The sequence below is a fragment of the Podarcis liolepis genome, assembly GCF_965112155.1.
Source record: "Podarcis liolepis genome assembly, chromosome: 7".
Taxonomy (NCBI): Eukaryota; Metazoa; Chordata; class Lepidosauria; order Squamata; family Lacertidae; genus Podarcis; species Podarcis liolepis.
Window position 1 is genome coordinate 42,990,920 of NC_139561.1, and position 14,695 is coordinate 43,005,614.

At 48.0% G+C, this 14,695-nt stretch overlaps 1 protein-coding gene across 2 annotated transcripts in view; it reads right to left on the reverse strand.

Annotated features, from left to right (window-relative positions):
• The window catches only part of CDH15 (cadherin 15), a 19,963-nt gene extending 7,774 nt beyond the window's left edge, over positions 1-12,189 (reverse strand). The window contains exons 1-5 of one of the 2 annotated variants that reach the window (XM_083513624.1): positions 12,036-12,189; positions 4,049-4,201; positions 2,871-3,026; positions 1,649-1,793; positions 745-905 (exon numbers count right to left, since the gene is read on the reverse strand). In XM_083513624.1, coding sequence (XP_083369750.1) covers positions 745-905; positions 1,649-1,793; positions 2,871-3,026; positions 4,049-4,201; positions 12,036-12,089 — 669 coding nt within the window. In that variant the 5' untranslated portion in view covers positions 12,090-12,189. Of the gene's footprint in view, positions 1-744; positions 906-1,648; positions 1,794-2,870; positions 3,027-4,048; positions 4,202-12,013 lie in introns of both variants that reach the window. The other variant, XM_083513625.1, reaches the window with a different exon arrangement.
• Positions 12,190-14,695: the final 2,506 nt, after the last annotated feature.

A 14,695-nucleotide genomic window follows, 5' to 3' on the forward strand; every position in this document is an offset into this window, starting at 1 on the left:
CTGCTTCTGGTGAACCAGAGCAGTGCATAGAAATGCTGTTTACCTTCCCGCCGGAGCGGTACCTATTTATCTACTTGCACTTAAAGGTGCTGCTAGGTTGGCAGGAGAAGGGACTGAGCAACGGGAGCTCACCCCGTCGCAGGGATTTGAACCGCTGATCTTCTGATCGGCAAGTCCTAGGCTCTGTGGTTTAACCCACAGCGCGACCCGCGTCCCTCCAAAAGATGTAGGTCAAAGCTTATCTGTACTGTACTGGATTTTTGCAAATAAAATAAAGTAAAAATTTTGGTGTATTTTTAGAATACTGCAAATCATTTCCTGACATTTCACTCTTTCAAGTATAGTTTTGAGACATTGTGTGTGTGTGTGTGTGTGTGTGTGTGTGTGTGTGAGAGAGAGAGAGAGAGAGAGAGAGAGAGAGACAGACTATTAAAAATAATTCAGGGCAATAATGTTACAGCATTAATGTGCTGCATTCAAAATGATTGCCCCCGTTTTTTCAAAAACATCTCAGCCCAATAGCTTTCAAAATTGGGAATGTCGTAACAAAATAGACCCTAAGGATTCAAATTATCAAAGTTTGCGTGCAGATTCAAATGAGAAATAATGTTTCATCCCAGATTTCCACTGGCTTCATTCTTTGGTGCAGCATACAGTCCACTCTGCTCTTTGGCGCCTAATGATTTGTCACCCACGACTGCATTCCACCCTCAAGCTCTGAGACAAACATTGACAGGCTTGTACCTCCCGGTCAAACCCAGCTCGGGCTGTTTGAATTTCCCCTGATAGCTCGTCAATTGTGAAGACGTCTCCCATCTCTGGTCCCAGGATGGAATATCTCAATGCGGCATTGTCTGTCTCAGGGTCGTCTGCGTCTGTGGCTTCTACCGTCATCACGTAGGTACCTGAGAAGGAACAGAGATGCCTTATTCCACCAGGACAATCTATTTTCCCATCTAGCCCAGTGGTGTCAACACTGACTGGCAGAACTCTTGAAGGTTTTTTATATATATATATAAATATTTTTATTGGTTTTAATTATAACAAACATCATATACAGTAGACATTAAAAAATGTTTATACCATCAATACAATATCAAAATGTTTATACCATCAATACAGTATCAAAATTTCTCCAATCCCTTAACTTCCCTCTACCCTCTCCATGGTTCCATTATTGTTAATTCATGCATGTCCAAATAATATTTTCCATCTGTACGTATCCAGTTTGATCTGTTATCATAATACTGCAAATGTTTTTTAGAATCCTGCTGATGTATCAACTTGTATACAAGGCTTTGACATATATGCAATAAAAATTTCCTATCCATTTAAAAATTTGTTATTGTCCTGATTTCTGAGTCTTCCTGTTAATTTAGCCATCTCAGCATATTCCATTAACTTAATTTGCCAATCTTTTTCCGTGGGAGTTTTTTCCTCTTTCCAGTTTTGGGCTATCAATATTTGTGCAGCCGTTGTCTTATACAAACTCTCAAAGGTGTAAGGCAGGGGACGGTCATTCCTATCAGCTGCTACTTGTTTCTCACAGTTCCCCACCCTTAGCTTCCAGTTCAACCCACCTTGATGGGCTCAGAGAACTGGCCCATCCGTATTAAACAAGAACTATGCAAGGGTCTGGCACACCCACCTGGAGGAGCTTCTTCCACCACGTGCCCAGCAAACACAGCCTGCCGGAAGAGGGGCCGGTTGTCATTCTGGTCCATGACCAGAATCTCCAGGTCTGTGGGATCCTCCAGTGGAACTCCACTCAGGTCTAGTGCAAAGGCCCTGAGCTGGGCATGGGCAAAGCAAGAGGTGTTGAGTTATTATCATCAATATAAGCCTAGTTCTGTCTTATAAGATCCACACATAACCAGGGAGACTGTCCCCTTCAAGATCCACAATAAGTATCTTTGATCAAAAGCACTGTTTTTGTTCAACATTCACAAATGCATGCATGATGACCCCAAATTAGGAACTGGGGATGTTCATCCCATATTAAGCTTTGGGCCACCCAAAATGATGTCCCACAGCTCCAGAAGAGTATCCTCTATGAAATGACATTGCTGTTGGGCCCAGCCTAATGCTTTGGTCAAAGGATGCCATTTTGAGAATCTCAAAGGTGACCATTTCCTGAGAGAGATAATATGGGGCAGCCTGAAGTTTATTTTGGGGCTCTGAGAACTTTAGTTCCTTTTTCCGTTTTCTGAATGAGCAGGGCTTCAAACTTTTGGGCAAATAAGGAACTGGCAACCAGCCACCAACTTCACCACCGTCTCTGACTACTCAGTTGGTCTACCAGTTGGCTTGCAGCACAGGCTTGTTCCTCACCTCCTGCCCCCTCCACCTGCCATGACCCTGCCCCCTCCACCCACTTTGGAACAAGGCACTCACTTGTCTGTCTCCACTCACAGTCTGTGAGTAGCTGCCTGGGGTGTGAATTGCCTTCTGCTTGGGAGGCGAGAGAGCATTGCTTGATGGCCAAACTCATCTGCTCTTTGGCTTATCTATTCTTGGGCCAGATTTTGCATTTAGCTGTGATTCCTGCATTGCAGGGGTTGGAGTTGTTGACCCTTGGGGTCTCTTCCAACTCTACAGTTCTATGATTCTTCCATCCTTAAAATATTCTGGGTCTGGAAATTCATCAGCTCCAGCCAGCTTGGCCTGCGGCAACCCAACATCTCGGACATCTCAGGGTTGGCGGAGTCTACTCAGGGAAATACATTTTGCACATGCTCAGAAGCACCTTATCATCATCATCACCACCACCACCACCACCACCATTTGCATGTGTTCCAGAGCTCAGCCCTGACATTTAAAACACCCTCTGGAGCTGCAATGAACCACGAAGCAAGTTGGGCTTTCCTTACCCGAAAGCGGTCATTCTTTTCCCGGTCCAGCACAGTATTGAGGTAGACTTTCCCGTTGCGTTTATCGATGGAGAACACACCCTTGGGATCTTCATCCACTCCTGGACCCTTGATGCTGTAGATCACACCTCCGGGCTGCTGCTTGTCTGATTTAATCTACAAAAGGGAGATTAACCCTGTGTGCTGGGAGAGGACCGGCACTTCCCCTGCTCCTGCCCACAGGTGCTGCCCTTCCCCCTCTCTGTACCCAGATGTGACTTAAATCCCAGCCAGGCTCAGGGACATAGAAGGCTGCCTGATTCCATCTAGCGCGATATTATCTCTACACTAACTGGCAGTGGCTCTCCAGGGGGATTCGGGCAGGGAGTCTTTCTAAGCCCTGCGTGGAGATGCCGCTGGGGGTTGAACCTGGGAGGACTTTCTGCATGCAAAGCAGATGCTCTGCCACTGAGCCAGGATCCGTTCTCAAAGCATGGCACAATGAAAGGCTTGATGCACAGTGCAACGTCCTTGGAAGGCGAGGGCCAGTTTTCTTGTGAATGCATGTGCTGTTGTGCAAGGAGGGGCTGCCACGTAGCTGCCTGCAAGCCGCAGGTGTGGGGGAGCCTGCCGTGGCAAATGCAGCTGTGTCTTCACCATAACAAAGGCCACACACACATTCAGTGCTTACGGTCAACATTCATGGTGTAACAAACCGGTGTGGCCGTAGGTGAGCACTGTATGTCTTGAAGGATGTGTGCCATTGCCAGACTGTATTTTTAACCTGCCTTCAGAGGTAGAGTGGGAGGGAGAGGAGCAGCCACAACCTGGTTGATTGTGATGGGGCTGTAAGGAAGGGTGGCGGCCCCTGGACTGGATCTAGCAATGAGCACAATGAGGAAGTGGGTGTGTTTCTGCAGGGTGCTGTGCTATTGGCACATGGCAACACTCAGCATCTCAATGAAGGTCACTGTGGGGAATCTCAGGGCTGGCTCAGCCCAGCCATTTCCTTCCAAGGCACAATCCTGGGTCAGAAGCCCAAATGCAGACCTTGGTGGGATGCAAGCAGAGAGCACGAGCAGCCACGGAAACATCACACCAGGGGGGAAGAGAAGGGCGCTTCTTTGCTTCCCAAGCCTTCTCCTGAACCAACACTGTCCACCACTGTTGAATACCAAATTGTCCATTTTCCTCCTTACCTGCACCAAAACATGGGGGAGCCGCTTATGGTTCTCTGACACGCTGATGGGAGGGATCACCCAAGCCCTCTTCACCCTTCCTGTCCCATCCTTCTGCTGCTTTAGATGCAGTACTGGGGGGCTGCTATGGACCTCTTCAGAGCAACAGACATCCTGCCAGGGGAAAAAAAGGTGTTATATCAGTCTCTAATATATTGAAGACTTCAGAGGCTTATTATTGTGTCTGCTACACCCCCCCCTTTATGCCTTCTGTTCTGACTTTAATTTCATGGCGGTTCTGTGTTCTGCACAAGCTGCTTTGGCTCATCATGCTTTCAGCTGAAAAAGCAGGCTATAAGTATTGTAAAATGAAGATCTGGCAGAAATAAAACTCATTTGTCCTCCAGGGGCCACAGTCCCTGCCTGGCTTGCTTCCTCACTCCCTGCCATACACAGCTCCAGCATTTGATTCAACTAGGTTGAGAACTTGGGTGTACAATCAGTCCTTGAGTAGATTTAAAATATAGAGGAATTCACGGAAGATAAGGCTATTTATCAGTGTCTCCTAGTCACTGTTCTCCCTCCATGTTGGAGGCAGCATGTCTCTGAATACCAGTTGCTGGAACTAACAAGCAAGGAAAATGCTGTTGCACTCAGGTGCTGCTTAGGGGCTTCTTCCAAGAGACACTGAGGGCTCGTCCACACTTCTGCTGGCCCCGTGCCTAGAAAGCATGGGCTGGAGTGGTCTCCCACTTGACCTGCACTTTCTAGGCATGAGTTGGAGTGGTTTTCTCCTTGCCCCACTCCTTTCCCAGAGAAAATGTGCTCTTTAGTGCTAACTCGGAGCAAACGTCAATCCAGAGAAAACCTGAATTGCCGTTTGCTCTGATTGAGTGCCAAAGAACAGTTTTCTCCAGGGGAAAGAGCAGGACGAGAGGAAGTGTGGATGAGCCCTTATAGCTGGCCACCGTGAGAACAGAATAAGGACATAAAAAGAGCCTGCTGGATCAGGCCAAAGGCCCATCTGGTGCAGCATCCAGTTCTCACAGTGGCCAATCAGATCCCTGTGGGATGACTGCAAGCAGGACATGAGCGCAACGGCTCTGTCTCTATCCTGAACTTTCCAGCAACTAGCATTGAGAACCATCCCGCCTCCAACAGGGGATGAGGTTGGACTAGATGTGCCTGATTCAGCTTCAGGGCTCCTATGTTCTGTTCTTTTCTTGCAGCAGCCAATGGCTGAAAGCATCTAGCTGTGGGATGTAGTGATTGCTAAGAGCCAGGTGTGGGCTGTGCATTCCTCTCTGGTAACCCAAGAACCCTTTGTGGTAGGGAGCAGCTGCATGTTTGCCATCTTTGGGGGAAGGGCCTTACAGTCCTGGAGGAAATGGTGAGGAAGGGTCTTACGCAGCCCAGGAGCTGCTAGAGCACAACAAAGGAGGCAGGCTGATGCCAGAGAGTCAGTACAGCAATGTTCTGATTGACAGGTAAGCAGGTAACAAGGCGGGTTCCCAGTTTTTGGTATACTGTACAGAGACGGATGGCTGTAAATGAGTGGTCCCAGTGATATGGACAGTGGCTGGGGCCCTTGATGGAGTTTGTTTAAGGCGGAGTCTCTAAACTGTGGTCCGTGGACCACCACTGACCCACAAACATCATGATGGTCCTTGCTGTGTGCATGGATTTGTGGCTGAAGGTGAAAGACATTCTGTTGCGTTAAATACTCATTGCTTTTTAATTGGATTATTCTTACATTGCACTTTATTATATTGAAATTTGAATTCTATGGAATCCAAGGTGTAATACAGTAAAATATACTATAATTTAAAATGCAAGAAGCAATCCAAAACTAAATTTAAAAATACAACATCTAGTACAGCACATTACAAAGGCTACAACAGGCAGAAAAATCAAGACCATCAGCAATTTCCAGGTGGTCCACAGGCAAAAATGTTTTGGTGAACCACTGGTTTAAGGAATTTATATGTCACCTAATCACCAAGGTTTTTTAAGCAGAATACATTAAAATTATTCTTTGTGATTTGCTCAACCCCATATTAGGAGGATGAATCCTAGGTTGCTGTCCCATCAAAAGTAGCCCAGGCTCTTATCCCAAGCCATTTGGGCTTCCCAGAAGCATTTGGTCAGCTACTGAGAGAACAGGGTGCTGGACTAGTTGGGCCCCCTCTGGCCTGAACCAGCAGGGCCCTTCTTATCTTCTCCTCCAGGCCAGAGGGGGCAGCACCCAAGCACCAGAGCCTCTCCCTCCTGCTGTTTCCAGCATCTGGCATTCAGAAGCATGACTTCCTCTGACTGTGGGGACACAGAACATAGATATCATGGCTAGTAGCCACTGATATCCCTCTCCTCCATGAATTTGCCCAATCTTCTTTCAAAGCCATCGAAGTTGGTGGTCATCACTACCTCCCCGCAGGAATGAGTTCCATAGTTTAACTATGTGCTGCATGCAGGAGCACTTTCACCTGTCCTCTGACTCTTCCAACATTCAGCTCCACTGGATGTTCACAAGTTTCTAGTGTCATAAGAGAGGGAGAAAAAGCTTTTATCTGCTGCCTGTCTCCATGCCATCACGGTGTGGATACTAGCAGAACCTGTTGGCTATAAAAAGCAAGGGGACTGTGGGAGCCGGCTGATAATGTGCTGCTGCTGCTCCCTGCTCCCTCCACATCTCCCCTCCCTGAAGCAGCTGCATGGAGACGGCTGGACTTCTTACAGAAGAAGCTGCCTTAGATTGACTCAGGCCCATCAGTCCCTCCTAGCTTAGTATCACTTGAACTGACTGGCAGCAGCTCTAGAGGTTCAGGCAGGGGTCTCTCCCAGCCCTACCTGGAGACAGAAGCTGGGACATTCTGCATGCAGAGCAGATGTTCTAGCACTGGTCTGCTTTGGCCTTCCTCGTGAGCCAGCCAAGATCCCAGCCCAGATTTTGGCGCAGTGCAGGCTACGCTACTGAGCTTCTGACCCAAGGGAGGTGATGGCTGCTTCCTGCCTCTCATTCCTTCCCTGTGAGATCTATTTTTGTTTCTATTTTGAACGGCCGGACCCTCCTTCAGCTCCTTTCCCACGTTATTCCCATCTTGCTTTGGCAAACTTCCCTGGCACCCAGCTTCTAAGGAAAGACCCGCTTGCCCTACTGCTGCGGCTGGGAGCCTTGCAGAGAAGAGACTGAGCTGAGCTTCTGCACCGCCTTCACACAAGCCCCATCCCGTCAGCCTCTCCATGGGTCGGGCAAAGACAAGGCTGCAGCACAAACTTTGGCAAAAGCTCTCCAGAGACCGGTTGCCTTGTTCAATTTTTATGCTGGTGCATTTTTTACATTTACATCCCCCCTTTCCTCCGCGGAGCTCAAGGTGCAATATATGGCTCTCCCCATCCCAATTTTATCCTCACAACAACCTTGTAGGTGAGGCTGAAAGACAGGGACTAGCCCAAGGTCATCCAATGAACTTCATGGCCAAGCAGTAGATCTGAACCCTGGAGTTCCTCTGAATGACCTATTTATTGAGCGCTCATCCTGATTTGCTTGTGGGGTATCCATATGTCTTCCTGACGGTCATTTCTTCATCCCACACTACAAAAGTCTGATTCTTTCTTAAGGAGTGGATTCGTTTCAGTAGGGAGACAAGAGCATTTTTTATACACAAACCTAAAGCTCCAATAGGGACGCGGGTGGCGCTGTGGGTTAAACCACAGAGCCTAGGACTCGCGGATCAGAAGGTTGGCAGTTCGAATCCCTGCGACGGGGTGAGCTCCTGTTGCTCGGTCCCTGCTCCTGCCAACCTAGCAGTTCGAAAGAACATCAAAGTGCAAGTAGATAAATAGGTACTGCTCTGGCGGGAAGGTAAACGGTGTTTCCATGCACTGCTCTGGTTTGACAGACGCGGCTTAGTCATGCTGGCAACATGACCTGGAAGCTGTACGCCAGCTCCCTTGGCCAATAAAGCGAGATGAGTGCCGCAACCCCAGAGTTGGCCACGACTGGACCTAATGCTCAGGAGTCCCTTTACCTTTAAAACTCCAATATGCGCCTGAACCACCTCCCTGCCACAAAATTGTGACATTATGGAGGCGCCCCTGGTCTCCTGGGCCACAGGCCAACACTCTAACAGCAACGCCACACTGGCCAGGAGAGATGCTTTCGTAACTGGTGTGAATTTAACTTCACATTCCCATGCAGCATTTCTGCCAGCCGTGACCCCCCCATCCCTTCCCTCCAGCTCCCGACTTGCCCTGAAATGTAACCCAGCTCCCAGCCCTGGATTCCGCAGCAGCAGGTGGCCAAGGGGGGACGCACACACGCATGCAAACCTCCTGGAGCGCAACAAAGAACGCCACCCCCCCGTCCTCCGCTGTAAGGGGATCCTTTCACTCTGCCCTGCTCACGCAAGCTGTGAGGGGCCCCTTTGGTGGAAAGGCTTAGGATTTGGGCCAGGGCCTTACAGATCTGCAACTGCATGGAAGGACATCTTCTACTTGGAACAGGGTGCAGTATAAAGTTGGGGGATGCAGGACAGGTGTATATGCACATCAGTGCATACAGTGGTACCTCGGGTTACATACGCTTCAGGTTCCATACACTTCAGGTTACAGACTCCACTAACCCAGAAATAGTACCTCGGGTTAAGAACTTTGCTTCAGGATGAGAACAGAAATCGTGCTCCGGCAGCGCGGCAGCAGCGGGAGGCCCCATTAGCTAAAGTGGTGCTTCAGGTTAAGAACAGTTTCAGATTAAGAACGGACCTCCGGAACGAATTAAGTACTTAACCCGAGGTACCACTGTAGTGCCCACCTTCCAACTTGTTGAAGGGGGTGTACATAGAATCATAGAGTTGGAAGAGACCCTGAGGATTACGTAGTCCAACCCCTGGCAATGCAGGAATATGCAGCTGTCCCACACGGGGATCGAACTTCCAACCTTGGCATTATCAGCACCATGCTCTAACCAACTGAGCTATCCAGGCTGATGTGCACGCTCTCTCTCTCTCCTTCCCAAAGAAGCAAGAAGCTGACCCCACAAAACAGAGCACGAGGGGCTCATCTCTCTGCAAGCAGGGAAGAACCCAGAAATTCAGCAGAGAAGGGAGGTTTGTGGAAGCACCCAGCAGTCAAGCAGAGGAGAGGGATGGTGGGTCACACCTCAGGACTTTCCTTCCCCGCCCCGCCACTAAACTCCCTGGCCATCATTCCAAGAAGAGCTCTGCTGCAGGGTGTCACTAATGCAAGCCACATGGAATTCCAGCTTCTTTGCTCTCGGTCACTGGGGTGGGTTGCATTTTTATGCTCCCAGCTGCCGGCATGGACATTTCACGCTTGTTGTTGACTCAGGGGGCAGCTGGCAGTAAGGGGGAGGGATGCCTCTTTCACTGCTGCAGAGCTGCAGGATATCCAGTGGCTGGCTCTCCAAAGTCCGAATCGCTTTGCTCTCCTCCACATCTACACGACCCTGCTCCCATGAAGAACCCTAGAACTTCCCTTCCTTTTATCTCTGAAGCTTCATAGCCTTTAATGTTCATTGAAAGAAAGTTTCCCATTCCAAATAGGTGGTTATTGAACAGAGTAGGGGTCCTGTGCCCTCCCAGGAGTCAAGAGTCTTTGTGTCTTTCTATGCAAAGCAACTGATCCCATCCAGCTCTTTGGAGGGGGAGGTCCAAGGGCCAAAGCGCCATAAGGGCAAAGCGGCTTCCAAGGAGCAAGGGGGTGGGATGGAGAAGACATTCCAGTTGCACAAGCCCTCCATGAGGAAAGCAAAGGCTTGGGAATCTGTAGGGTGGCTTGATGCAAAGGAAGAGGAGAAGGGCTTTTCTTTGCAGGAGTCAGAAAAGCTGCAGCAGCTGAAAGACATGCCTATGAGACTCACCACTGGTGGGCTGGGGGCATCCTTCTTTACGTATCTTCCTGCCCTAACAATTGAGGATTGTGAAATGAGAGTGTGGACTAGATCCCTCTCTGTGTGTGGCTAAAATGAAGGCAGGCTCCTTTGGGACCTGGAGACATCACCTTTCTCTCGCAGGGCACAACAGCCCACATTTGCAGAAGGCCTGTCTCTCCCTGAAAACACATTATAGTTTTCTAAGCAGTCTGTTGGGACTTCCTCATGAAGCCACCCTGTAAACTGTATTTCCCCCCAGGCATTGAAAAGTTCCGTTGAAGAGAGTTCTAAAGCCCCCTGATAAAACTTTTCTTCTTCTTCAGTTATGACAGAATAGAGTGGAGGGATCCTAGGACATTTACGTGAAGCTGCTTGGAGGTTAAAGGAACAAGCCAACATCTCCATCTAAAGAGGCGGGGGCATTTCCCAAGAGTGGTGAACTGCCACAGGGTTACCAACTTGCACTCCAAACAGAGTTGCCACCACGCCTTTGACATGGGTGCTCTCCCTATTGCAGAAATCAGAAAATGGCCTGTAATGGCAGAACTTCATTACTTCTCCCCCCGACCCAAGCCAGATCTGTCCAAGCTAAGTATTCTCCAGGGGCTTGGAGTCTCCTTTCTGAAGTGGGGTGAGACTTGTTCAACTTAACTCCCAACAACTCCTCCTCCTTCACGTGCTGGACTTACAGTGGATTTGCTGTGGATTCAGTGCCACAACTTGGTAACCTTGGTGCAGTTGGAGATACTCGTTGGGTTATGGTTTAAGTAAAGCTTTATTAGAGAAAAAAACACACACACACACACACACACACACACACACACACAGTGTTTTGCACAAGCATTCAAAGAGAAAATTAAATCAGAGCTTGGAAAATTCATTTCGAAAAGGAACAAGTTCTCGCTCACGTTCAACATGCCTCAAAAGGAACGAATTCCGGTTCTCGTTTGTCCCTATACAAAACCACCTAGTTCGGTTCACATTCAGTTCAGCTGAATTCAAGTTTATCCAAATGATCCTCAGCAAATTTTTCTTTCCCAGCACTCAAACTGTTACAAGCTGCCTGTTACAAAACATACTTAAGAAGACTAAGAAAACATCCAAGAGCACACAGTGGCATGTGAATGGCTTAATTTACTTTTCCAAACAATTATTATCTTGAAGCTTAAAGACCCAAAGAGGGGGAACTCCCCCCCCCCACAGAGTTGAACTAGAGAAATTGTCTCAGTGTCTACCCCCATAATGAACAATACCAGCTCGGTTCACCTGGCAATTACGGGAGCCGCTTTGAATTGTGCTCCAGACATTTCTGAACTAATTCAGTGAACTTCGCTAAGCCAAACCAGCTCATTCCAAGCACAGAACAAAATACAACCGCACAAGAATATACAGAAAAAGCACAGATTAATATCTTAAATTCCCAAGGCAGTAGAGATCACAGGTAGAAAAGGCGACCTGTCATCCAGGATCCCATACAACACATACAAAAGACCGAATTCCTACATTATGAGGAGCACACTGCTGGGTAAGATGTGGGGTTTTTTTTGGGGGGGGCTATTGGGTTGTTGTTTTTGTTTTTATTATGCATTTTGTGGTTTTATATCTTGATATTATTCTCTGAACCGCCCTGAGACCCCCGGATATAGCGTGGTATATAAATTCAATAAATAATAATAATATCTGCAGGAGGCCCTCACCTTCAGAGCTCAGTGACTGATTGGCTAGATAAGGGGGGAGACGATGCTTCAGATATCCTGGTCTCTAGCTGTATATACACCCAAACCAACACCTTGAATGTAGCTCAGCAGCTAGCTGGAATCTTGGACATGTATATTCCACCACATGCTCTGTCTACTGTCGACAGCATAAGCCTTGTCTAGGACAGAGAAGCTGGCAAAATTCCTCCTGGCTGCAAATCAGTCAATCAAATGGACCCTGGTGGCGAGAGAAACCCCCTGATTGGTTCTCCAGGTGGAAATGACTTTGGGATGGGACTCAATTGCACGCAGGACCCTCCACCTAACTGAAGTCCCTGATGCCCTGGAGTGCAGAGGAGGACCTCCACCGCCCCATTGCCCACTCCTCCAGGCTGACACACCTGCCCTGTCCTGTGCTTACCTGAGCCCACAACATGGCCAGCAGGAAGGAGATGAGCCAGAAAGGGGTGGCCATAATAGCTTGCTAGTGGTTGTGCCTCAGGCAGAGTGCAGAGCCGGACAGCCTCCGTCCCCTTCCTTCTCTCTCTCACACAGACGGAGCGCCTCTGCTATGAGCAGAGCTAAAATAACCGAGACCAGGCTCTGACAGACAGCACATGTGCTGGGGCCTGGGAGAGGAACGCCGGATGGTGGCAGGGAGAGGGGGGGGGGAGAGATGGCCTGGGAGCCGCATGGCCTGCATATCTCCCCTGCCCACACACACCCTGAGAAAGGAGTGTGTGTAGAGTGTGTGTGTGTGTGTGTGTGTGTGTGTGTGTAGAACTGACACTTGCTATCCCTCCCACCCCTCGCTAGAAGTTTGTAGAATTAACTTTTTGAAAGAAATATTAAATCCCAGATACTAAAGCCAAGTCACAGCGAGGATCAAGAATGGCCTGAAAAGAGGATGTGTCCTCTCTTTGGCCCTTTCCTCCACAGTGGGCCAAATTGTGGACTGGTTGGATGGCAAGAGACAAAGAATAACTATAAGGAACCATGGAGAGCTGATGCCTCCCAGGAGCTGGGCCCCTAGAAATTCCATCCCTTCCTCTCCTTCTTTAGAAAAGTACAGTGGTACCTCGGGTTATGTACTTAATTCGTTCTGGAGGTCCGTTCTTAACCTGAAACTGTTCTTGACCTGCAGCACCACTTTAGCTAATGGGGCCTGCTGCTGCTGCTGTGCGATTTCTGTTCTCATCCTGAAGCAAAGTTCTTAACCCAAGGTACTATTTCTGGGTTAGCGGAGTCTGTAACCTGAAGCGTATATAACCTGAAGCGTATGTAACCCGAGGTACCACTGTAATGGCTTTGGGCCCCTCCAGATGCCCCATTTATGAAGTACCTGATCTGATTTGCTCGGACAAAACCTACACAGAGGTTAGGCTCTGCCCAGCCTTTATGCAGCATTCGTTCTGATATGTTTGCAGGGAAGTTACACAACAATGAGCATTCATCCTGATTTGCTTGCAGTGTCTTTACAAAGCTTCCTGCTAGTCACCCATTCATCTCACGCATTTCAATGCATTTCCCCATCGCTTTCCAAACCACAAAAGTCGGTTTTTGTTTTTAAGTGGATTTGTTGTGCTAAGCTGACAGAGCACCTGACTCCACTTTAATTATGCAAATTCCCGGCATGTGATCAAATCAATCCTCTGAAACAGCGAGAGTCCGGAGGCATCCTTTGCAGTGAGAACTCACCCTTGCAACATCACTCAGAGACCTGGATCTGCACCTATTCCTTTTATACAGATTCTGTACCAGGGGCCTACACTCTGGGTCTTTTAAGCACTGAGATGTGCCCTAATGCAGAAGTTATTTGTAGCCCACCTTTCCTCCAAGGAACTCGGAGAAGCATTCAGCGTTCCTAGGCGGTTTCCCACTCAGGTGCTCCCAAGCCCACGTTTAGCTCCCAAATTTGGTTTCAGAGGAGCTCTTTCTCTAGATTACTTGGGTGGAATAACAAGGCCTGACAAGCACTGCCAAATGGTCAGGATAGGGTGGCCAGGAGGTTGGCCACTGGCTGGAAAAAACTCAGGCGGAGCTGTTTCCCCCTGTTAGTTTGTCCTATGCACCGTATTTTTCGCTCTATAAGATGCACCAGACCACAAGACGCACCTAGTTTTTGGAGGAGGAAAACAAGAAAAAACACACATTATGAATCTCAGAAGCCAGAACAGCAAGAGGGATCGCTGCGCAGTGAAAGCAGCAATCCCTCTTGCTGTTCTGGCTTCTGGGGTAGCTGCGCAGCCTGCATTCACTCCATAAGACGCACACACATTTCCCCTTACTTTTTAGAAGGGAAAAAGTGAGTCTTATAGAGCAAAAAATAGGGTAATTTACTTATATTTTATTGATTTATATACCATATTTGGAAGGCCATGTATTCTTCTTTTTTAAAAAGGTATTTGAGAATATAAGAGAAAGGAGAAGAATAAATTATTATTGATAACAATAAAAAATAAATGTAGGGTATGCATTCTACCAAATTTAAGGCTAATATACCTCTCCTGAAGGCACTTTACCACCACTCTGAATGTGAATGAACTTAACCAGAGAAGGAGCAATTTTTTAAAAAGTCATAATTGTAGTCCATAGGAAATTATTTCTCTGCTTTGCTCTTTCAGCTAGTGTGCACTTCTTTATTAGTTTAAATTTGCTGCATAATGTTATCAGCAATTAAAAGAAGCGCCCTGAATTTGCCAGAGATATTCCAGATGATATGGAGAAAAGCATAATTAAATGTACTTTATATGAAAAAACAGCAATAATTATGCCCCGCCCTTCCACTGTATTGACATCACTCACAAGGGCTTACAGCCATTTAAATCAGGAATGGGGAATTTGTGGCCCTCCAGATGTTGCTGGACTCCGACTCCCATCAGCCCCGGTCAGCATGGACCAATGGTCAGGGATGATGGGAGTTGTAGTCCAGGAACATCTGGAGAGCACCAGGTTCCTCATTTCTGATTTACAACAACAACATCAAGCCTGCCCTCCCCCCAAAAGCAATACAGAAAATCAGAAACAACAACAATAATAAAAACAGTGGTGTAGGAAACAAAGCTAGGGGCCTGAGCAACC